This window comes from Salmo salar, chromosome ssa09 (assembly GCF_905237065.1).
Source record: "Salmo salar chromosome ssa09, Ssal_v3.1, whole genome shotgun sequence".
Taxonomy (NCBI): domain Eukaryota; kingdom Metazoa; phylum Chordata; class Actinopteri; order Salmoniformes; family Salmonidae; genus Salmo; species Salmo salar.
In genome coordinates this window covers 66,275,297-66,300,330 of record NC_059450.1, presented here as the reverse complement: position 1 = coordinate 66,300,330, position 25,034 = coordinate 66,275,297, and the positions used below count along the sequence as shown (strand labels likewise).

The following is a 25,034-nucleotide window of genomic DNA, read 5'->3' as shown; positions in this document are numbered from 1 at the left end:
AGACTCCTGCAGTAACTTCTGTAAGAAGAGGTCAAGGCTTCATCCTGCGTATTCTGCACGACGTGTAACTTGGCATGCAACGGGGACTGGTAAGGGCATCCGTGCCCTCACTCCAAAACCAGTCCACTGGTCCTACCATAGGAATACGTGGATACAACTGACTGGTGCTGAAGCTCTCGAACATGATTTCGGCTAGCTTTTTTCTGGTGGTCGGACTTTGGCGGGTCACGTAAAAGCGCGTCGTGCTCTTCGCTTGGGATACAGTGTTTAGAACGCAGTCTCTCTTTGGCATCCCATTCTGTTACTATGCTATTATCCCACGTCAGCCCGGTGCATATCTTTGGGTTTTCTAAGATTTCACTTCCCACATAGCTGCGTTTGTAATCCAAGGAGCATTGGCGCACCAAACCCACAACACTGGGAATTACACACGAGGGCACATCTGCCCCAGCGAACCCGGCATCGATGACTACACACTAGGTGCACTAACCATTTGGGAAGCAGCCAAGACTTTCTCTCCTACATAAGTAACAATTATTCAATTTGTTAAGAGCTATATGTAATATTTCTGCATTGTCATTCCAGACTGCATCCTTAATACCAGAACCCAGCAAAAATCGGCTTTTTATTTATCTGCATGTCCAGCCCTCATATTTAGCCTATTTACCATTTCCCTTTTAGGACAACCACAGCTTCAAGGAGAAAACAAAACAATGACAAAGTTGCATTCATGAGTTTTATTTACAAAGCAAAAACCTGATAAAAATGAATTTATATGAATGCAGAAAGTGTTTGCTCACGGTGAATTGAATATCCAACTAGTCAGTGACAACTGTGTGGAGTTTGTGACTATTATAGACACTGTCCTGGAATTTCCTATAATCTTCTATGAAGAACACCTGACCTTGTGTAGCTTCATAGAGCAAAACATGTTACTTTTAAATAGTTTGTAGCTCAACCATTAAACGCGAATCTAATGGTACAATCCATAAATCTGTAGCTCCAACTGAATGTTTAAAAGGGGTTAGAAGTCCAAATGGCGCCTGTGTCGCGGTGGGACTCATTTCAATGAACATATCTGCAGTAAAAGTGGAATGCTAAACTTTCTATAAATAAAATACTGGGGGCCAACACAAAATTGCTTAAAGATTGTTCAGCCTTCCTATTGGTCAACAAGCCGAACCAGCTCGTCAGGCTGCAGTCATTTAGCAGACGCTCTTATCCAGAGAGGCTTACAGTAGTGAGTGCATACATCTTATACTGTAAATCTGACTGTCAAGGCTCAATAAGAGGGCTACTCAACAAAGAAAATACTTTTACTTTTTTCCTGGTCAAATATATTTTTTTATTGGCCCAGACAAGAAATGGTACATGTCAACCACTGACACGTAATCAATACATAACAGCAATCCATGCGTTTCACATCTAGGAACACACGTCAACACACATGGAAAGGAATACCATCGAATCCGGGGATTCAAAAATCAATAAGGAGACAAATAACAGCCCTTTTTATTTCTTGCTGTGCAGTAAAACAAAGCAATGGCTGACACGAGGCAAAATATTGAACCAGGCATTCTTGGGAAAAAACGCAATTAAAAAATATATTTACATTAATCATTTTTTAAAATATATATAAAAAAAGTTTTAATGCCCATCCCTGCACTCCCAATACCCCAGTGTTTTCCCTAGCTAGATCTTGCCTTAGGCGTGGCGCAGGAGCCCCGAAACAGCAACACGGACTGCCAATTGATGTCAATTGAGGCCAAAGCATTTTGGCCTGAATAACAGAGCTAGATGGGAGACATTACCCGGCCCGCCTAAAGCAATGGTAGGGAAAACACTGCACAGTCCCATGGGCAGAGCAGCTGGCATGCCGATGAAGGGGCTTATGGGGGGTTAAGCAGGGCTATGCTCAGGGTTTCCAGAGCTTGAGTAGGCCGTCCTCGCTGTACGTGGAGATGAGGTTCTGGTGGGGGTGGTGGGCGATGCCAATCACATCCTTCTCATGGACCTAGGGTAGGGGAGACAAGATATCATGATGAGTTTCTAATACAACCTTTAGTCTATAGTCAATCCTGGCTCTTTTACATTAATCTAACTAGGGCGACAGGTAGCCTAGTGGTTAAAGCATTGGGCCAGTAACCGAAAGGTCGCTGGTTCGAATACCCGAGCGAAAAGGAGAAAAATCTGCTGCTGTGCCCTTGAGCAAGGCACTTAACCCTAGTTTGCTTCAGGGGCACCATACTACTATGATTGACCCTGTAAAAACAACACATTTCACTCCACTTATCCGGTGTGACAATATACAGTACCAGTCAAGGGTTTTTCTTTATTTTCTACATTGTAGAATAATAGTGAAGACTTCAAAACTATGAAATAACACATATGGAATCATGTAGTAACCAAAAGTGCTACACAAATCAAAATATATATTAGATTTGAGATTCTTCAAAGTAGCCACCCTGTCAAGGCAGCTTTGCACACTCTTGGCATTCTCTCAATGGAATGAGTAGGTGTGTCCAAACTTTTGACAGGTACTGCATATTTTTTTCCCAAAAGAAATGTTGAATTACATGCATTGTCCCTGACCCTGTCTGACTAAATTACATCAGCACACAAATTATTTCAAGTAAATAGGCAACTCTTATTTTTATAATTTGGGAAATTACAGTTTTAACTAGGCTTGAGGTAAATGTTAACGATTGCAATGCAATTTCCCCCACCTGCAAAATCAAAACGTGTTAATCTGTACAGTTTTTGGGTGTCTGGATATATAGCAGTAATATTCTCTCCGGAGCATAAAAAACTACCCTAGGCCTATTTCCTGTGGGATCATGGCGCTTGTTCTCTCTTTAAAAAACAATGTTTTGATAGGCCTACCATGAAGCCATGTTATCTATAATATTAAAAACTGTAGACCTGTAGGTTAGGACTGGTCGGTCCTGCATGTCCGATGTGCATCCAAACTGGGAATGTAATTTCCACCTCTCCCGTGTGGGCGGACTAATCTACCAGCTCACGTTTGTTGCCCATGTTGAGGCCTAGTGCTCGTTTCACTCATTATGCGCCTTGTTTTATTTGAAAGGGTTAGTTTATGAGTTGGGGAAAACAGGGATCTGCCGCTGAAGATTTTACACACAGGGATTTAGGGTGCTATAAGCACAGCAGCCAACCATGGATTGCTGTATGTTGCATATTAAGGGTGCGTTCGTGAATTCACTCTGGCTATCTACTCCGATTTCAGATAACTCTAGTCTTAGGGTACCAGAGCGTAGAATAACTTAAGAACACACAACACCCATTGAATATGGCCGGTGTCACTAAACGTTGGGGAAAAAAAGCGTCATTAAATTGCCAGCAGTACATTTAGTCAACAACGCTCTGGATAACATGAAAACAGCCAACCCAGCTCTGCTAGGGAGAGTAAAATGGTCAGAGTGAGGTGTTCTCTCATTTGTGTCTGGAAGTAGCTAGCAAGTTAGGTTGGGTGCTTGACTGCCGTTGTGAGGTCAGAACGCTCGGATCAACCCTACCCCTCGGCATGAGCGTCCAGTGTGCGCTCTGAACGCTCCGAATTTACAAGAAGTGGACAATCTGACAAATCTCTGAATTTACAAAAACACCCAGATCGCACTCTGGCACTCCAGATTGAATTAATGAACACACCCTAATATAACTATTGTGATGCATAATTGCCATGGTAATTTAGAATTACCCATCAATGAGCATTATAGGCAATGTAGTCATTCTACAGATACATTGGCCTACAAATGCTTGCATCATTTCCATTGTGAGAGCATGGTAAATAAGCAAACAATACAAAACACAGCAGAATATTATGTGGCCAGTAAGAGAGCTACCCGCTTCTTCTGAGCCTGAAATGAAGACAAATCGGTGCAATATTGTAGGAGGAGATCCTCCCGCAGTTAAGGCATACCGTATTAAAATATAGATGATTTGGAATTAACATACTGTCAGGGTTCTCTCCAGCTTGCCAGTGACCGTGCTGAAGCAGTAGAGCACAAAGTCCTCTCCTACACAGTAGATCCACTCGCCACGTGGAGACAGCGTGCAGCAGACAAAGTCTCCTCCCTCCCTCTTACCAGAGCTAAAACTCCTCACAATCTGGAGGACAGAGGGAACAAGGTCATACATGTCATGTCTATCATTTTCAAATATTCAAAATGAATACTTCATACTCATTCAGTTATAAGTGGGTTTATGACGACCGTAAGGGGTCAAGTTGAGTCCTGACCTGGCCCTGCATGTTCATGATGACTACGGTGTTGGAGCGGTTGCACACCACAAAGTGCTCTGGGTTCTTGGGCAGCAGGATGACGTTGTTGACTGTGATGTCGGTGCCGGCCGAGGTGCCAAGGGACTTGAAGGTGTTGGTGCATTCTGTGGTTTTCATGTTCCACACCTGACAGAGATTCACAGACAAAAGTTAACAATCAAAAGCCGAGAACATTTATTATGCTATAAATGCAGGTATACTGGTCATACTATGAACTAGACAATCTGGTATAGGGTGGAGACAAGTCAATATACACATGCATGCACACACACACACACAGTCGCCATTTCAGCCACACCCGTTGCTGACAGGTGTATAAAAATCGAGCACACAGCCATGCTATCTCCATAGACAAACATTAGCAGTAGATTGAAAGTCTCTGAGCTCTTCAGTAAGGCCAAAATGACACAGTCATAGGATGCCACCTTTCCAACAAGCCAGTTCATCAAATTTCTGCCCCGGTCAACTGTAAGTGCTGTTATTGTGAAGTGGAAACGTCTAGGAGCAACAACGGCTCAGCTGCGAATTGTTAGGCCACAAGTTCACAGAACGGGACCGCAGAGTGCTGAAGCGCGTAAAAATTGTCTGTACTCGGTTGCAACACTCACTACCAAGTTCCAAACTGCCTCTCGAAGCAACGTCAGCACAAGAACTGTTCGTCAGGAGCTTCATGAAATGGGTTTCCATGGATGAGCAGCCGCACACAAGCTTAAGATCACCATGTGCAATGCCAAGTGCCGGCTGGAGTGGTGTAAAGCTCGCCGCCTTTGGACTCTGGAGCAGTGGAAACATGTTCTCTGGAGTGATGAATCACACTTCACCATCTGGCAGTCCGACGAGGAATCCGAGTTTGGCGAATGCCAGGAGAACGCTACCGGCCCGAAAGCATAGTGCCAACTGTAAAGTTTGGTGGAGGAGGAATAATGGTCTGGGGCTGTTCTTCATGGGGTCGGGCTAGGCCCCTTAGTTCCAGTGAATGGAAATCTTAATGCTACAGCTTTCAATGACATTCTAGGCGATTTTGTGCTTCCTACTTTGTAGCAACAGTTTGGGGAAGGCCTTTTCCTGTTTCAGCATGTCAATGCCCCCTTGCACAAAGCAAGATCCATACAGAAATTGTTTGTCGAGATCGGTGTGGAAAAACTTGACTGGCCTGCACAGTGCCCTGACCTCAAACCCATCGAACACCTTTAGGATGATTTGGAACGTCGACTGCGAGCCAGGCCGAATCGCCCAACATCAGTGCCCGACCTCACTAATGCTCGTGGCTGAATGGAAGCAAGTCCCCGCAGCAATGTTCCAACATCTAGTGGAAAGCTTTCCCAGAAGAGTGGAGGCTGTTATAGCGGCAAAAGGGGGACCAACTCCATATTAATACCCATGATTTTGGAATGAGATGTTCGACCAGCATGTAGTGTAGGTGGAGGCAAGTCAAAATATATGATGAAAATACCTTTTTTACTTGTACATTATGGAACTGTTGGCTTCTAGCAGCCTTTTGCAGCGTTGGGGTTCATACCTTTACAGTGCCGTCAGAGGAAGCGCTGATGATATGGTGTCCGTCAGGTGTGAATGTTGCTTCATTAACAAACGAAGAGTGTCCTCGGAACTCTTTCAGCGACTTGCCCGACTTCAGCCCGTGAACCCTGTGGAACGCAGAAACATAACAGTTATGGTTCATTGGTGAGAAAAAGAGAAAGTTAGAAAAGAGAAAGCATGAGAGAAAAATAGTTTCATTTCGGAAGGTTACCTAATGGTCTGGTCGAAGGAGGCGCTGAGCAGCTGGCTGCTGTCCTTGCAGAAACTGAGGCAGGTGACACCTTTACTGTGGGCACGCTCAAAGCGCCGCAAGCACTGGCCACTCTGGATCTTCCATACCTGTCAGAGGAGAGACACGAGGTAGGGAAGATGGTTGAGTGGATACTCACACTCAATGCAAAAGTTTGAACATCAAAAGTTGATGGAAAAGTGACACTCCTATAGACCTTTTTAAGGAGGCGTGGAAGTGAACCCTGGAACCCCCAAAAGAACTTCCAGTGCGTTTGTAAACAGCCGGTCCATCACAGCTGTGAACAGCTAGGCTAGCTAGCTTAGTCTAGTTATTTTCTCAAGGTCAAATTAGCATTTCGACCATAGTATTCATGGGTGGGATGGTCCTTACAATCAGGGACAAATCTATTTTGCAATTTAAAAGACTTCCCAAAGAAGCATCGCTGCGTTGCCTGCATGGATAGTAAAGTTAGCAGCAGGTGTCGGTGCCAGCATGATGTGTAGCACACAGGTAATTGGTTTACGGCATCTATTTTAGCTAATGTTAGCATAGACAGCCACCCCCCAAAAATGTATGACAAACGTTAGCTTGATCTGCTAAAAACAACATTAGCTACCTAGCTAGCTAATAAACCGATTTCCAGAGAACTATGACGATGCAAATCACAATTGCAACAATATCAAATGTAATATCACTTGAGAATAATGAAGCAAGTCCCAGTCTAATTTTGATGTTTCCTAACCTCAGATACAGACCTGTGAAAGCTGTTAACCCAGTCTGCAGATGAAGTTCTGGAGACTGAAGGGTATATGTCCAATGGGTTATATATGATATTGGTTTACTTTTGTAGTCCTACTGCTTGTAGGACTACAAAAATACTTTTAAGTAATATTACATAGATTTAGAACATGCATGGCCAACCTTGCTCCTAGAGCTCTAGCTACTGGGTGTCCAGGTTTCTGTTCCAGCCCAGCCCAGACATACTGCTTATTATTTGTACTAGACACTATTCAATCATCTCTTGTTTTGGAGTAAGATGGGTGTCTAAACCCACTAGTAATTTACATAGGCTTTCTTTGTAGGATATGAAATAAAGTTTTGATTCTTTGAATTAAGCATAGTGCATTGTTTGGACATTGAACATTCCCTATTTTATTTGGTTGTCACTCACTCCAATTTTGTCTGATGATATTGCACAGATTTGCAGCTGATGTCCATGATCATTGGTGTGGGTGTAACAATCCCTGTATGGCTGACCTAGGATGCAACCACTGTCTACAGCAACACTTCATACACCCAAAGCAGCGTTCATTATCCTACCAAAACCATGATCTTGGTTGGGCTAGAATAACAGTACTTCAGGTCTCTGGGTGGGTGACATCACCACACGATGGCTACTAGGGCTTTGTCTCAATTTGTCTTTCCTTGACTACTCAGTCTATTGCAACTGTATTGGAGAAGGTACAAGGTCCCTCCCCCTCTGAATTTCTTCTCCAACGGGCTTTCAGAAAGTGATGAGAAGAATCGAGAAAGGATGAATTGAGAAAGCACCCGTCAGTCCTCCTGCAATTTTGCTACACTCACTCTCCTCCAGTGGTTGGTATGCTAGCTTCAAGTGTCATTTGATTAAGGTTTGCATCCCGGGATGTAACTCTCACATTAAATGGATACTGTGCTGCCCATGTAAAAGTGACCCTCTTCACTGTGGTCAAGGGTATTTGTCTTGCCCCCACTATCCGTGCTCTAACCTTTCGGTTCCATAGCTTACAGTGGATGTGAGATTATTTTTGGAAAGCATGCCTCATGCAGACATATGATAGGATTAGTATCGGCTTCGTGGGCATGTCCAATAAACTTGTTCATGTGGCTTGTCATTTCTATACTGAAACAGGATTAGCAAATCGTCACACATTGACGTTTTGTTGACGTTCTCTCTATTTTATATGATACTATTGGGAATAATTAAAAGCATTCACGTCTGAGAACTTGTGTGGGAATCATTTGCTAATAACTTGAAAATAAAAGGCTGATCATGGCAAGAGCAGTGTCTGGGTTCTTTTTCATTAGACAACGAGGCTAACCATGTTAAAGGACACCAGATTTGACTTCTACAGCTAGTGTACATGCCGTCATGAAATGGATTAGTGCCAACCCTACCCTTGTAATGAAGGTAGGCCTTCAGGATGACACGCACAGGAGCGAGACGATATTAGCACATATCACCATCATGAAGGTGTTCAGAAAGGTTCATTTGACTTAATTACAAAATATATTTGTTTGCTTCATGTTATGTATGATCCTGGTGTAATCATATGCAGTTCAACATTATAACCACAAGGTGTCAGCTCTAGCATTTGTATACTGAACAAAAATCTAAAACGCAACATGTAAAGTGTTGGTCCCATGTTTCATGAGCTAAAATAAAATACACTAGAAATGTACCATATGCACAAATTTGTTTATATCCCTGTTAGTGAGCATTTCTCCTTTGCCAAGATAATCCATCCACCTGTCAGGTGTGGCATATCAAGAAGCTGATTAAACAGCATGATCATTACACACCTTGTGCTGGGGACAATAAAAGGCCACTAAAATGTGCAGTTGTCACAAAACAATGCCATAGATACCTCAAGTTGAGGGAGTGTGCAATTCGCATGCTGAACGCAGGAATGTCCACCAGAGCTGTTGCCAGAGAATTTAATGTTAATTTCTCTACCATAAGCTGCCTCCAACATTGTTTTAGAGAATTTGGCAGCACGTCTAACCTGCCTCAACCGCAGACCACGTGTAACCACGCCAGCCCAGGACCATCCAGCTTCACCTACGGGTTCGTCTGAGACCAGCCACCCGGACAGCTGATGAAACGGTAGGTTTGCACAGCCAAAGAAATCAGGGAAGCACATCTGCGTGCTCGACGTCCTCACCACGGTCTTGACCTGACTGCAGTTTGGCGTCGTACCCGACTTCAGTGGGCAAATGCTCCCCTTCCGATAGCCACTGGAGAAGTATGCACTTCAAGGATGAATCCCGGGTTCAACTGTACCGGGCAGATAGCATCATGTGGGCGAGCGGTTTGCTGATGTCAACATTGTGAACACTGCCCCATGGTGGAGGTGGGGTTATGGCAGGGCTCGACATTAAAGCTTGTCCGCTTACCCAGGGTAAATAGATTATACATTAAATTGTCCCCACAAAAAATCTCCCCAAAATCACAATATCAAACAATTAGGCTACTCCAATCAGAATTGTATGTGATGTGTTACGCACTTACCTCCCAATCTCTGCAGAGTGCATTGGAGTATAATTTTTGCAGGCCTGTATTGACAGGCGCAAACTGTCTTTATATCACACGGTCGAGAGATGCGTTTAAAAAAATAATAATAATATCAAAGTGAGCCTAACTGTGTGTGCACAAATGTTGATATTCATTGCTAGTTAATTAGTTTTCCCAGTTATAGCTCACTTTTGGTGAGCAATGAAAATCCTGGAAAAGTCATTGTGTGCATCACCTGCATGTTTGCCAGTGAGCAGTTGCCAGAAGAGAGAGCGAGACACATTGCGCAGCAGGTAAAATAATGATATACTCTACAACTTGATAACCATCCAAACTACACAATATGTATTGAGTTGGCTAACTCGCTAGTCAACTATTTAGCATGTATTCATTTAATTGTCATGTCTGACGTACTAAAATAACTTTCCACCGGCACTCGTGTAGGCTATAACCGCAAATGTCCAACCCGCTGTTGATACTGGTGTGCAGTTGAAACCAATGCTCCATACCACGGTTCTGAAACAGTCTCTCAAGCACTCAATTGTCCAGGATTCTCTTCAATTCAACACTGGCAATGTAATAATAACATTTAAGGCCACAACGGCAAGAGATATAATACATGGTATCAGAGACCAGCAGCCTTCCATTGTCAATACCAGCGATAATAATGAAGATTATTTTGTGAAATGGTTCCTGGCATCATATAACACAATTTACAGTCACCTTTATGGCCCATGGTGTTACGGACCATAAATGACTTGAGCTTTCGGACAAGTAAAAAAATCTTTCCTACTTGTCGCGAAGGACAAGTGGCTAAAAAACTGAATGCCAAGCCTTGGGTTATGGTATGGGCAGGCATAAGTTACGGACAATGAACACAATTGCATTTTATGCACAAATACCATGATGAGATCCTGAGGGCCAATGTCGTGCCATTCATCCGCAGCCATCACCTCATGTTTCAGCATGATAACGCACGGCCATGTCGCAAGGATCGGTACACAATTTATGGAAGCTGAAAATGTCCCAGTTCTTCCATGGCTCGCATACTTAGACATATCACCCATTGAGCACGTTTGGGAGGATCAACATGTACGACAGTGTTCCGGTTCTCGCCAATATCCAGAAACTTTGCACAGCCATTGAAGAGTGGGACATTTCCACAGGCCACATCCTGATCAACTCTATGCAAAGGAGACGTGCTGCACTGCATGAGGCAAATGATGGTCACGCCAGCTACTGACTGGTTTTCTGATCCACGCCCATACTTTTTTTTAAAGGTAACAGTGACCAACAGATGCACATCTGTATTCCCAGTCATGTGAAATCCATAGATTACAGCCTAATGAATTTATTTCAAATGACTGATTTCCTTATATGAACTGTAACTCAGTAAAATCTTTCAGATTGTTGCATGTTGAGTTTATATTTTTTGTCCAGTGTATTATAGTCTAGCTTTACTACATGTAAACAAACCACTAGCTAGGTCTCGTAACATGAGGTCGACAATGCATGCCTAGCACAAGCTAGCGGTTCATTAAAACTACAGTAGCTATGTTAATTGAAACTAAGTGGGCAATACACCTGGGTAAAATACAGTTGCGTTTCAGGAAGCACACGAAAAGCTTGGAGAGACAGATTAGTGAGGGGGGTTGATAGTTACTGCTGCTAGCTGACTTTAGATGTAAACAATGTGGCCGTCAAACATTGGACTCGTATGCTAGCTACATTTAGTTTAGCTATATTGCTGGCTGTCGTGAGAGAAATTCATCCATCTAGCTGGCTAACAAGGGAGGCTTATCTTTACCGTCGCATCACGTTAGCTCTGTGGTTATTTGCTGTGCTAGCCAAACACAGCTAACACCACTAGAGCAAATGGATAATAAAACAGGAAATACAATTGTCCTATTTTGTTTAGTGGATCTGGTAGCAACAAGTGAGTGTTCTCATTCGTTCTGATTTTTTTGGTTGGATCAAGAAATACAAACTTGTAATTTTTGTGCCAGCTAGCCAACAAACTAGTTAGCTAGCCATTATGGCGCGCTGCATCACCGGATGTTTACTGGCGTGCCTGTTGGTTGCGCATGGATATACACTGAGTGTATAAAACATTAAGAACACCTTCCTAATATTGAGCACCCCCTACAACTTTGCCCGAAGAAAAAACTCAATTCGCCAGGGAATGGACTCTACAAGGTGTTGAAAGCATTCCACAGGGATGCTGGCCCAAGTTGACTTCAATGCGTGGACCATTCTTGACACAGGAAACTGTTGAGCATGTAAAACCCAGCAGCGTTCCAGTTCTTGAGACAAACCGGTGTACCTGGAAACCCATTCCACACCCCGTTTAAAAAGGCACTTAAATATTTTGTCTTGCCCATTCACCCTCAATAGCACACATATAGGACCAATCAATAGTTGACACACCTACTCATTCCAGGGTTTTTCTTTATTTTTTACTTTTTTCTACATTGTAGAATAATAGTGAAGACAAACTATGAAAACACATTTGGAAACATGTAACCAAAAAAAAGTGTTAAGGGCTAGGGGGCAGGATTTTCACGGCCGGATATAAAACGTACCCAATTTAAACAGGTTACTACTCTGTCCCAGAAACTAGAATATGCATATTATTAGTAGATTTGGATAGAAAACACTGAAGTTTCTAAAACTGTTTGAATGGTGTCTGAGTATAACAGAACTCATATTGCAGGCAAAAACCTGAGAAAAATCCAAGCAGGAAGTGGGAAGTCTGGTGCTTGTAGTCCTTTCAAGTGATTGCCTTGACTGTATACAGCGACTTAGGGTTCATTTTGCACTTCCTAAAGCTTCCACTAGATGTCAGCAGTCTTTAGAACGGTGTTTGAAGATTCTATGGTGAATTTGAAGGGAATACCAGCTGTGGTAAACTGGTGTCCCATTATAAGGTATGGGCTCAAGTTACGCGCAATGACTTGGGAGCGAGCTGAGTTCATATTCACTCCTAAAGAGAACGGATAGGTCCGGTTGGAATTTTATTCAAGGTATATGATAAAAACAACCTAAAGATTGATTCTATACATCGTTTGACATGTTTCTACAAACTGTAGTATAACTTTTTTGACTTTTCGTCTGGACTAAGTAAGCACGTGCGTAGTGGATTTGGATCGTAAACCTAACGCGCAAACAAAATGGATCATTTGGAAATAAATATGAACCTTATCGAACATTTATTGTGGAACTGGGATTCCTGGGAGTGCCTTCTGATGAAGATAATCAAAGGTAAATGAATATTTCTAATGTAATTTCTTAGTTTTAATGACTCCAAGATGGCGGGTTTCTGTTTGCTAATTGTTAGTGTCATCTGGGCTGTACTCAGATTATTGCAAATTGTGCTTTCGCCGTGAACCTTTTTTGAAATCGGACAAAGCGATTACATTTAGGAGAAGTGTATCTATAATTCTGTGCATAACACTTCTATATTGATCAATGTTTACGATGAGAATTTACGTACTGTGTGCTCATTGTGCTGATTCACCGGTAGGATTGGAGGGAAAATATTTCTCAACATTACGCGCCAATGTAAACTGCTGTTTTTGGATATAAATGAACATTATCGAGCAAAACATACATGTATTGTGTAACATAATGTCCTAGGAGTGTCATCTGATGAAGATCGTCAAAGGTTAGTGCTTCATTTAGCTATGTTTTGGGTTTTTGTGATGCATCTAGTTGCTTGGAAAATGGCTGTGTGGTGTTTCTTGTGAAGTTTATGTCCTAACATAATCTAATTTTATGCTTTCGCCGTAAAGCCTTTTTGAAATCGGACAATGTGGTTAGATTAACGAGAAGTTTATCTTTAAAATGGTGTAAAATAGTTGATTGTTTGAGAAAATTGAATTGAGATTTTAGCCATTTTAAATTTGGCGCTCTGATTTTCCACTGGCTGTTGTCAAACTCAATCCCGTTAACGGGATGAGAACGCGAAGGGGTCCCATAGAGGTTAAACATAAAATATATCTGAGATTCTTCAAAGTAGCCACTCTTTGCCTTGATGACAGCTTTGCACACTCTTGGCATTCTCTCAACCAGCTTCACCTGGAATGCTTTTCCGACAGTCTTGGAGTTCCCACTCCAACATATTTTGATTTGTTTAACACTTTTTTGGTTACTACATGATTTCATGTGTTATTTCATAGTTTTGATGTCTTCCCTATTACAATGTAGAAAATAGTAAAAAAATTAAGAAAAACCCTTGAATGAGTAGGTGTGTCTAATATTTTGACTGGTTCTGTACATAATCCATGTCCCAAGGCTCAAAAATACTTCTTTAATCTGTCTCCTCCCCTTCATCTACACTGTTTGAAGTGGATTTCACAAGTGACATCAATAAGGGATCATAGCTGGATTCACCTGGTCAGTCTATGTCAAGGAAAGGGCAGATGTTCTTAATGTTTTATTCAGTCAGTGTAGACCGTGTTATTGTTTTGAAAGTTGAAAGGCTCTTTAGTCTCAGTACATTAGTACTGAGCGATTAGTGCTTTTTGAGGTCAGTTCGGTTTCAGTTCGATTATTTAGAAAATAAACACGGTTTTCGAATTTCTATCGTTATATATGCACAATGCATTATGTTAGTTGAATGCTGTAACACAGAAAAAATATATTAATGAAAGTCCCATGATGGTAGGGATTGCCCATTACAGCTGATCACTTATTAATCATCATTTATTCACATTACTTTAATAAAATGTTTCATTTGATTACTTTATTATTTAATTAAAAGTCATCTCATCTCTTTAGAGATGCTGCCTATGCTGTCTGACAAAATCACTATTTTAGTAGTTCTTCAAGGTAGGGATGCACAATATAATCGGAGAACATATCGGAATCGGATGATATTAGTTAAAAATGCCAACATCTGTATCGTCCCGATGTCTAGTTTGACGCCGATGTTAAAAAATGATGTCAAAGCTACCGTGCATACCTATAAAACATAGTTACAGGACGTAATCGCGCAACGTAAAATTTTGGGCTACATGTGCAACTGAGCATTCCTAACCTAGCCCACAATGTCTGCTGTGTGGATCGAGCAATCAACAAGTCGAGCAGTCATTTGAAAGGGTAAGAACATTTCAGCGAGACAACTCAAAAGGCGAAATCCATTAAAGCCAAGATAATGGAATTCATTGCCCTTGACAATCAACCGTTCTCTGTCGTGGGCGATGTTGGCTTTCGCCGACTGGTCGAGCACTGGTGCACACTACCAAGTGAGCTATTTTTCAGATGTTGCCCTACCGGAGTTACACAGTAATAGTGTCACTGCTATTAGCTTCACGACATAGATACTATGGAACGCCGTTTGGGTCTTTGCGTGTCAAAAAAAATATACAGTAGCACTGCCAAAGCTGTACAAAAAGTCTGCAAACACCAGCCACGAACGATTTGTTTATAATACCGCATTAGTAATAAACCATAATTTGTTCGACCGCAACTTCTGAGGTAGCTAACTTTACCTTGGTACCTAGCTAGCACCAATACAACCAGCCTGAAAACAATGACCAGTATAAACTACAATCATTTTCATTATTCTTAACAATGATTAAGGAATCCTTGTGAGTAAGTATTAGCTAGGTTGCCACTTGTTGTTCGCCTATTGAAATTGTACTTCAGTTCATGAAAATAAATAGCTAGCCAGCTACTTAACCCTGTAGCACAAAGCTAACGTTATAAGCAGCCAGCTAGCTTCATCTGGCTAATGAGGCACCGTACCGGGTTGTGAAGCTAGCCACAATAAGGATTAGGCACAATAGTGGAATTTGCGGTTTGCCTTCAAAATAAAAGCGTATCATTGACAGTGATGCAAATTAATATAAATAGTAGAATTATGCCATACTTTTATTTTGAAGGCTAACCGCAAAGTCCACTATTGTGGCTAGCTTCACAAAAATGGGTCCGACTACCATTAATCAATTAAGAACCGTCTTATAAATTAGGGTTATTTTAGATGACACCTAGGTATATAGTTAGCTAGCTAACTATAGCTACTGAAACAGATGGTCGTTTTGCTATTTTGTTAAGGAAGAACTACATAGTTTGCATCCATGAGCTAGCTAGCTTTTTTTATGACCAGCACTGTAGGTGCGCGAGACAACTTTACCAGCATCATAGCATACGTATCTATGTGACATAATAAATACGAGTGGTAGTGTAATCAATGTGTAATAACTACGTAAAAAAAGTGTATTAACGCGTTAAATTATTATTTGACATGCAGTCACATTCAGGTCCTGATTGGTCAAATAGTGTTATTTGACGTGTATCTTTTTTGACACGCAAAGACCCAAACGGCGTTCCATAGAAATCCTGGTCGAGAATGAAACGACTGAACAAATGAACAGCACAGCAAGTAACTGAAAGAAATAGGTTTTAATTAGGTTTTGCTGGTAATGGGGACATACGTAAATGCCAACAAAATAACTTTTGGTCAGTGGTGTGTGTGTGTAACCTTTATTTAACTAGACAATTCAGTTAAGAACAAATTCTTATTTACAATGACGGCCCGGACGACTGGGCCAATTATTTACAATGACGGCCCGGACGACTGGGCCACCACCCTATGGGACTCCCAATTCCGTCCAGATGTGATACAGCCTGGATTCGAACCAGGGACTGTAGTGACGCCTCTTGCACCGAGATGCAGTGCCTTAGACCGCTGCGTCCACGTGTGTGTGTTAACTATTTAACTGTCCTAAAACGGCCGCAAAAATGTAAAATATTGGTTATCGGTATGTTTTATTTTGGCAAGGAATGTCATATCGCATCACTACTAAGTCAATAAGCAATACTTTTATAACTGCTGAATACCAACCATCAACGACTTAGATCATACATTTTCAGTCTTCGTGTCTGCTCTTCGCAGTCCGGACAAGTTTAAGTAGGGGCGCAGTCGATTATAGTTATTGTAGTCGATTATAGTTATTGTAGTTAATTACCACATTTCCAGCGCTAAACTATGTAGAATATTGGTCTGTTGGAAACGACAACTCCCTACTACATTGCACACTTCAGGAGTGATCTGATTTAGCGCTACAGAAACCGCACATCGAACTCACAGAAAAAACCTGAACTAAATGGAATTCAAATAATTGAACTGACGTCGGGTCAATTAGATGTTTAAAAATGGAAAAATAACCAAGACTTCAGTTAATCTTTTAGCACTATAGTACATACCTTTATTTTGCCGTCCTGGGCCCCTGTGGCCAGCATCTCTGTGTCTCTGCTAAAGCACATACATAGCACTGCATCGTCCATCATCATGAAGTTATCCTGTGCCTGGTACTTCAGATCCTATCACACAAACATTTGATTAGGTCATTTTACAAAATGCTAGCAAGGGTATTTTCAAAACTCCATGAATTGAAATACAGTGATATTTCCCAAATTGCCACAAATCCGAGTATCATTTGGTGTTGAATCACACACGTACCTTTCTGATTTTGCCCGTGGTGAAGTTCCAGACCTCGATGAAACCATCAACTGATCCTGTGACCAAGTACTGACCATCAGGAGAGAAGCGGGAACACTCCACGTGGGACTTCTGCCCAAACTAGTAAGAATAACACTGCATTATTATAACACCCAACCAGCACTCCTTGTTCTTGTTGTCACGCATTAAGTGTTTTTATGCATCATGATTAAATTATGCTTTGCATAACCAAACCAGTACCATTGAGATACAGGAATCTCTGTTGTAAGAAAGACATGGCCAAGAAGCAGCATCAAAACCATCCTCACTAATAAAATACTGACAGTACCACATCTGAGCATACAGTACCTTTATGTGTCTGGTGAGCTGTGTGGGGAAGCGCTCCTCCTCCACGTCCTTCACGGCTGCCTTGCCCCTGAACAGGTCAATGGTCATACCCGGGGGCAGGAGACCCTGGTGCTGCTGCCATTTTAGGGACTGAGTGAGATGGTGGTTGAAAGATGGTGGTTAAAATACTAAAATCGGTGGTCTCAAAATGTGAGACATCAAGCTGCTGCAACAGAATATAAGCCTGGTCATAGCTCACACTGTGTGTGCTGAACTAACGTGAAAAGACCCTATGGGTGCCCAGAGGTATAGGAACATGTCACCCACCTGTCCCAGCAGGGCCATGAGACGGGAGGGGGGCACCACGCTGACCTCCCCGGCCAGGGCCTGGGCGATGGCCACGCGCCTCTTTTCCTTACTGCTTCCGTCTGGGTAGGCCTGGGAGGACACAGAGGGAGGAGTGCAAACAGACACTGAGCAATGACAAACAAGACTTCAGGACCTCGTAAGATACCATAAAAAACAGACCCAGGCCCAGTTTCCCGATAGCAACGGAACTTAAGCTTACGAGTGTTTTAACGATGCACCCTTCTTTCAAATGGCCGAAGATGTAACATGTGTTTCCCCCAAAAAAGCACGCAGAGAAAATGTTCGCTAAGGCACCTGTCGATACTGATAGGATTGAAAGAAAGGCAGCGCTGCTCTCAGATCAGCTTTCTCCATTCAAAATCATATTACATTTTATTCCACAATACTGCCGACGGATCAGCTCCTAGAAAGATATCACCCATGGCTGAATTTTTAGGCGGCTTATTCTAATGCTTACCCAATAGGCAAATAATACATTTAAATCAAGATTTGGCACATTGTTGCACACATTGTTACGCATTATTAACTATATTGGGGCAAAAATGACTGAAGTCTGCAATTAGCAAAATATAACTAAATGTAATGAACATGAAAATGATTTCAATATGATTGAAATATATAGGCCTATATAGCCTAAACTGTATTCATCTTTTAATACAGTCATCAGTTTTCATTTAATTAATTTTTATCCATTGCTTGTTTGTAACAATTGCAAAAACATGAACTTTTTATTTGTAGTCGACTTTGTTCTGAATTATCGGCGGTCACAGAGACAGATAAACGTCTTGATTGTGTGTTTAGGGGAGATCTTCTGTATATAAAGTGACATGGAAGGGCAAAAAAGCATTTAACAACGCACTTAGCTGTTCTACGAGTGGTCTGAGGCAGTCTGTAAATAACAATCGTTTCAAGTGCAACTTTAGTAACAATGGTTTTGGGACACAACGATGCTCCTACACAGCGGCGACCCGTCATTCGGGGCAGGTGAGGCAGAGCACCACCTGTTTTGAGCTCCACACTTAGGTAGAAGTGAGTAAGGCAGCTCCAAAATGCAGGTGTTTCAGCCTAGCTCAGTGCTTTCTGTGGTGGGGCTAGCCAGCAGAAAATACAGAGCAGTGCTCCTGATTGGCTCAGTTTTCTGTCGTGATTGACTCAGTTTTCTGTCACTCATGGGACAGTACGTCATCCCCAATTCTAAGGTTAGAGCTCGAAAATGTTAACCCCTTGGGTTCTGCCAGAGTTATATTAGAAGTGTCCATCCAAGAAAGCTCAAGGTCACAGATATAACGGGATTTGATGTCATTCTATCTACAGTAGCTTTGATTGGACTGATCACGTCAACATCTTACTTTCAAAGTCTTAGCTAGCAGTCATCATCAAGTCGACAATCTACTGGCAAATCCTTTTTAATCCGTGTCATATGAAGAGAAATAATGGAGAAATTATTGATAAAACGTATCGATGCTCATCGGCCATAAACATTACACAACAAGTTGGAAATCTCAAATTCAATGGAGTGGCTGTGTTTTTTCCCCCAAGTTCCCACCATAAATCCAGAGAAAGCCAGACTTTGATGACAAAGTTTGCCAACAAAGGACCGCTGCGCCACCTTCACAAGGTGAGTCCAAAAATGTCTTGTATGCCGCTGCATAAATTATGCCATATGCAAGGGAGACAGCTAAGAAAGTAATACTACAGTATACATAAGTGTATCTAAGACACTGCATCTCAGTGCAAGAGGCGTCACTGCAGTACCTGGTTCGAATCCAGGCTGCATCACATCCGGCCGTGATTGGGAGTCCCATAGGGCGGCACACAATTGGCCCAGCATCGTCCGGGTTTGGCCGTCATTGTAAATAACAATTTGTTCTTAACTGACTTGCCTAGTTAAATAAAGGTAAAATAAAAAGTTGTGTAATAAGCTGTTAGTAGCCCATGTGCCTCACCCTAATAATCTGGTCTATTTTCACCAACGCGGTATTGTAAACACATCGTTCGTGGTCCGGTGTGTGCTTGTTTGGCTACCTTTTTTTGTACAGCTTTGACAGTGCTACTGATAGTAGTTGTGGTGCTTGGCTTGCACGTGCAAATTCAGCACACACAACATTCTATAATATAATTGTGTTATTTGACGTGTCAAATTAAAGGCTTATTTAAGGTGTCAAATAGTGTTAAATGACGTGCATCTTTTTTGACACGCAAATACCCAAACGGCGTTTAATGTGCCTCACCCTGATAATTTGGTCTTCATTTCACCTACTGTCTACTGTTGTAACTTGGTGGTGCACATCTAGCCTATAACCTGTTTTAGATAAATGTAATCATTGAATATTGGTTGAGCTTTCACTGTCTGTTTATATGGCCATTTATTTATCATACGTTTCTGACGTGTACAGGGAGTAAACTGTAAGAACGGCCCATGTTCTGAATTCTGTTGCTGTACATTTCAAAAAGTGCTGAACAAATAGTGACTATATACACGTTGTCGCTTGCTCATTAATGTCTTAATCAAAATTACGGATTGCCTCTTATCCGCTTGTCGTCCCCTTATGTCATAGTTTGTACATCTCAATTGTAAGTAGAAACCACATTTGTTTAAGCAAGTCTGCCATATGGGGCGGCAGGTAGCCTAGTGGTTAGAGCGTTGGACTTGTAACTGAAAGGTTGCAAGATCGAATCCCCGAGCTGACAAGGTAAAAATCTGTCACTCTGCCTCTGAACAAGGCAGTTCCTAGGCAGTCATTGAAAATAAGATTTTTTCTTAACTGACTTGCCTAGTTAAGTGAAGGTTAAAAAAATAAATATATATCAGCTATGTTTTTATGTGTTGTGGCTTTGCTGGCATGCATCCCACTTATTGTTTTTTGCCCCACCAAGATTTAGATGCTAAAATTGCCACTGCTCCTACAACGGTTCTAACAATGAACTTAGCCTTAAAATGCTTTTAGGAATCCGGGCTCAGGGTAATTTCTGAGTGACAATGGAAGAAATAGATACAAATGGCCAGGTCAAAACTCTATAGGACATTTCTTTATGCTTTATTTCAGGGGAACACAAGTGAAGTTAAGGTGATTTTTTTTTTTTTTTTTTTTTTTGTTCAATAAAAGGTTGTCCAAGCATGCAACTGATGCACAGATAACCAGACTCATGACAGAACCTGGAAAACAGTGCAGACGGAGTTATATCTCCACTGTGTAGGGTGTAATGTTGGGAGGTGTCAACTCACCTCTCTGGGGTCAAAGTAGGAGCGAGCCAGCAGGTTCTCCAGGTGAATGTACCTCTCTGGTTGGGTCTGCTTCAGCATGATCATGGGGTCTGTTTGCCTTAGCAAAGACCTGGCTGCACCCAACTCTCTCAACTCAATGAGCTCCAACACCACCTGGGGGGAACAAACAAATATATTAACTCCATCTTACAGAAAACATTGACATATCAGTAGATTACTAGATGGTACATACAGTTCTGGTACATACATATTCTAAACGCAACACACCAACAAGATTCATGGCAACTTCTTACCTGTTCATACAAGTCTATCAAAGTCTTGTCAGGGAGCTTGAGTGACTGGATAGCTTGCAGCACAGTGTCCCAATGGCCACTGTTGATGTCTGCCACGAAACTCTCGATACTGTCCACAGTGTTCAAAGACACGGTGGTCTCTTCCTGAAGGGTGGTCAATGTTCGGTGCAGATTGTTCTCTTTCAGGTACTGCATTATCAGACGAATCACGCTGAAAATCAAGGTAGACTCCATCAAGGTATGTCATGTTTTGATGCAAGACAAACTCGGTCTATCTCGTTCGCTTGCAAACTAGCTAACGTTAGCTAGCTGGGCTGATTAACGATGTAGCTAGCTAGCTAACTAGCCAGCCAGCCAGCCTATCAGAACCACTAAGTTAGCGAGTACATACTATATGGCTGCAAGACTATCATAACATAAGCTAAAAGACCACTAGTGGTTACAAAAACACACAACACTTGCTAATGAAACATAGCTAGGTATCTAGTAGGCTGGTTAGCAAAGTGATGTTAGCTTAGCAAGCTGGGGACGGCTACAAGCTGCTTGCCGGTTGTGGTACTGGTAGGCCTCGACTGAGTTTAGACCTGCCACGTGAACCATAATAAAGAAACAAATCAAACAACCATTTACAGTTGTGCAAATATGAATATCTAGAATACTTACTCTGCTGATTCCACCTCCAAAGACATGATTAAATCACCAAAAAGTAGGTAGTTGTGAGGAGAGAACACAGAGCAAACGCAATGAACGAAGTCGTAGAAGTGGGCGGAGTTTCCACTAGATGTTTTAATGTTTTAATAAAAGACAAAAACGTCCACAAGATGCAACATGCGCACAGCATTCCGGATAGTAGCTAAACGCCCGCTCAAGGTCTTATTCGGGATAAACAGTTTACATGCATGTGCCTTTGATATATCCGCTCACGAGTAGGCTATCCCTGTAACCATGAATAAACATAATTTTCCTAATTTAAATTAATATGGGTTAAATGGAATAGTAACTGAAATATGGACACTGATTGTAGGCCAATAACCTCTCACATGTCGAGTAATATGATATGAACTCCTGCAGGATTATGCATTTCTTGCAGTCAAGTTATCAAATAAAATACAATTTCTTGGTCACATACAGTCATGGCCAAAAGTTTTGAGAATGACACAAATATTAATTTTCACAAAGTCTGCTGCCTCAGTTTGTATGATGGCAATTTGCATATACTCCAGAATGTTATGAAGAGTTATCTGCTGTCTCTGCCTTGCCGGTTCCCCTCTTTCCACTGGGATTCTCTGCCTCTAACCCTTTTACAGGGGCTGAGTCACTGGCTTACTGGTGTTCTTCCATGCCGTCCATGGGAGGGGTGAGTCACTTGAGTGGGTTGAGTCACTGACGTGGTCTTCCTGTCTGGGTTGGCACCCCCCCTTGGGTTGTGCCATGGCGGAGATCGTTGTGGGCTAGACTCGGCCTTGTCTTAGGACGGTAAGTTGGTGGTTGGAGACATCCCTCTAGTGGTGTGGGGGCTGTGCTTTGGCAAAGTGGGTGGGGTTATATCCTGCCTGTTTGGCCCTGTCCGGGGGTATCATCGGATGGGGCCACAGTGTCTTCTGATCCCTCCTGTCTCAGCCTCCAATATTTATGCTGCAGTAGTTTATGTGTCGGGGGGCTAGGGTCAGTCTGTTACATCTGGAGTATTTCTCTTGTCTTATCCGGTGTCCTGTGTGAATTTAAATATGCTCTCTCTAATTCTCTCTTTCTCTCGGAGGACCTGAGCCCTAGGACCATGCCTCAGGACTACCTGGTATGATGACTCCTTGCTGTCCCCAGTCCACCTGGCCGTGCTGCTGCTCCAGTTTCAACTGTTCTGCCTGCGGCTATGGAACCCTGACCTGTTCACCGGACGTGCTTGTTGCACCCTCGACAACTACTATGATTATTATTATTTGACCATGCTGGTCATTTATGAACATTTTAACATCTTGACCATGTTCTGTTATAATATCCACCCTGCACAGCCAGAAGAGGACTGGCCACCCCTCATAGCCTGGTTCCTCTCTAGGTTTCTTCCTAGGTTTTTGGCCTTTCTAGGGAGTTTTTCCTAGGGAGTTTTTCCTAGCCACCGTGATTCTTTCACATGCATTGCTTGCTGTTTGGGGTTTTAGGCTGGGTTTCTGTACAGCACTTTGAGATATCAGCTGATGTACGAAGGGCTATATAAATACATTACATTTGATTTGATTTGCCATGCAAATGAACTGAATCCCCCAAAAACCTTTCCACTGCATTTCAGCCTTGCTACAAAATGACCAGCTGACATCATGTCAGTGATTCTCTCGTTAACACAGGTGTGATGGTTGACGAGGACAAGGCTGGAGATCACTCTGTCATGCTGATTGAGTTCGAATAACAGACTGGAAGCTTCAAAAGGAGGGTGGTGCTTGGAATCATTGTTCTTCCTCTGTCAACAATGGTTCCCTGCAAGGAAACATGTGCCGTCATCATTGCTTTGCACAAAAAGGGCTTCACAGGCAAGGATATTGCTGCCAGTAAGGTTGCGCCTAAATCAACCATTTATCAGATCATCAAGAACTTCAAGGAGAGCGGTTCAATTGTTGTGAAGAAGGCTTCAGGGCACCCAAGAAAGTCCAGCAAGGGCCAGGGTCGTCTCCTAAAGTTGATTCCGCTGCGGGATCAGGGCACCACCAGTACAGAGCTTGCTCAGGAATGGCAGCAGGCAGGTGTGAGTGCATCTGCACGCACAGTGAGGTGAAGACTTTTGGAGGATGGCCTGGTGTCAAGAAGGTCAGCAAAGAAGCCACTTCTCTCTAGGAAAAACATCAGGTACAGACTGATATTCTGCAAAAGGTACAGGGATTGGAATGCTGAGGACTGGGAAAAAGTCATTTCCACTTCCTTGGCTGAGAAGCAACCCCACACATGAATGGTCTCAGGATGCTTTACTGTTGGTATGACACAGGACTGATGGTAGCGCTCACCTTGTCTTGATCCCTTTCCGATTGTTTGGGGCATCCGGAAAAAAGCTTGTCCGGAGAAGACAAGTTGAGCGCTACCATCAGTCCTGTGTCATACCAACAGTAAAGCATCCTGAGACCATTCATGTGTGGGGTTGCTTCTCAGCCAAGGAAGTGGGCTCACTCACAATTTTGCCTAAGAACACAGCCGTGAATAAAGAATGGTACCAACACATCCTCCGAGAGCAACTTCTCCCAACCATCCAGGAACAGTTTGGTGACAAACAATGTCTTTTCCAGCATGATGGAGCACCTTGCCATAAGGCAAAAGTGATAATTAAGTGATAATTGCAGCAATATCTACAGCAATATCTAACAAGTAATATCTAACAATTTCACAAAAATTGTTATTTGTGAAAATTAATATTTGTCATTCTCAACTTTTGGCCATGACTGTACACGTGTTTAGCAGATGTTATCACGGGTATAGCGAAATGCTTGTGCTTCCAGTTCTGACATTACAGCAATATCTAACAAGTAATATCTAACAATTTCACAACAAATACCTAATAGTATTGAGTATCAGCAAAATAAATTATTACGGAAATTATTATAGTGGCTGAACTGCACAGGTAGCCTGCTTTTTTTAAGTGATTGGTTTGACAATCAGATAAAAACATCATAAACTCCCATGATAAATGAAACTGAGTCTGCTCAGACTGTGAAAAACAACAGTAAACTGGATAAGATACATGCCACAGTATCCCGTCTAAAAATCAGCATTTCCCCGGTATCTTTGGCTCCCTTCACCTAAAAGAGCCATTAATTTGGCTCCCAAACTGCTCTTCATTCAGTACTTAGAAAAGTACCTAAAATCATGAAAAAGTTTTCAATCTCTAATTTAAATCCTAAAACATTGCCTATCATTATGTCATAACTTGACATTTTACCTGACCAAATTATTAGATGGCCTGCAAAAAAAAAAACAGAAAAAATGAATGCACTGAAAAATGAGGGTTGACCAGAATTTGTATCTATATTGT

The 25,034-nt window shown here is 42.2% G+C and overlaps 1 protein-coding gene across 1 annotated transcript; it reads right to left on the bottom strand.

Annotated features, from left to right (window-relative positions):
- Positions 1 to 722: 722 nt before the first annotated feature.
- Positions 723 to 21,874, bottom strand: LOC106611639 (WD40 repeat-containing protein SMU1). The gene is made up of 12 exons (XM_014212052.2): positions 21,689 to 21,874; positions 21,026 to 21,236; positions 20,733 to 20,885; positions 17,465 to 17,575; positions 17,159 to 17,287; positions 16,811 to 16,930; positions 16,555 to 16,671; positions 6,051 to 6,178; positions 5,820 to 5,946; positions 4,259 to 4,426; positions 3,976 to 4,128; positions 723 to 2,014 (listed from the first exon to the last, which is right to left on the bottom strand). Exons 1-12 carry the CDS (start codon positions 21,712 to 21,714, stop codon positions 1,916 to 1,918), a joined length of 1,542 nt encoding a protein of 513 aa, XP_014067527.1. The 5' UTR covers positions 21,715 to 21,874; the 3' UTR covers positions 723 to 1,915.
- Positions 21,875 to 25,034: the final 3,160 nt, after the last annotated feature.

What these genes read in the sequence shown, in the direction of transcription:
- LOC106611639 (XM_014212052.2), bottom strand. Translation starts at nt 21,714, where the DNA reads ATGTCTTTGGAGGTGGAATCAGCAGA. An exon ending in CCACGGGCAAAATCAGAAAG is followed by an intron (nt 16,672 to 16,810) that starts GTACGTGTGTGA and finishes TTTGTGTGATAG; the next exon opens with GATCTGAAGTACCAGGCACA. An exon ending in CCTCTGACGGCACTGTAAAG is followed by an intron (nt 4,427 to 5,819) that starts GTATGAACCCCA and finishes AATCTCTGTCAG; the next exon opens with GTGTGGAACATGAAAACCAC.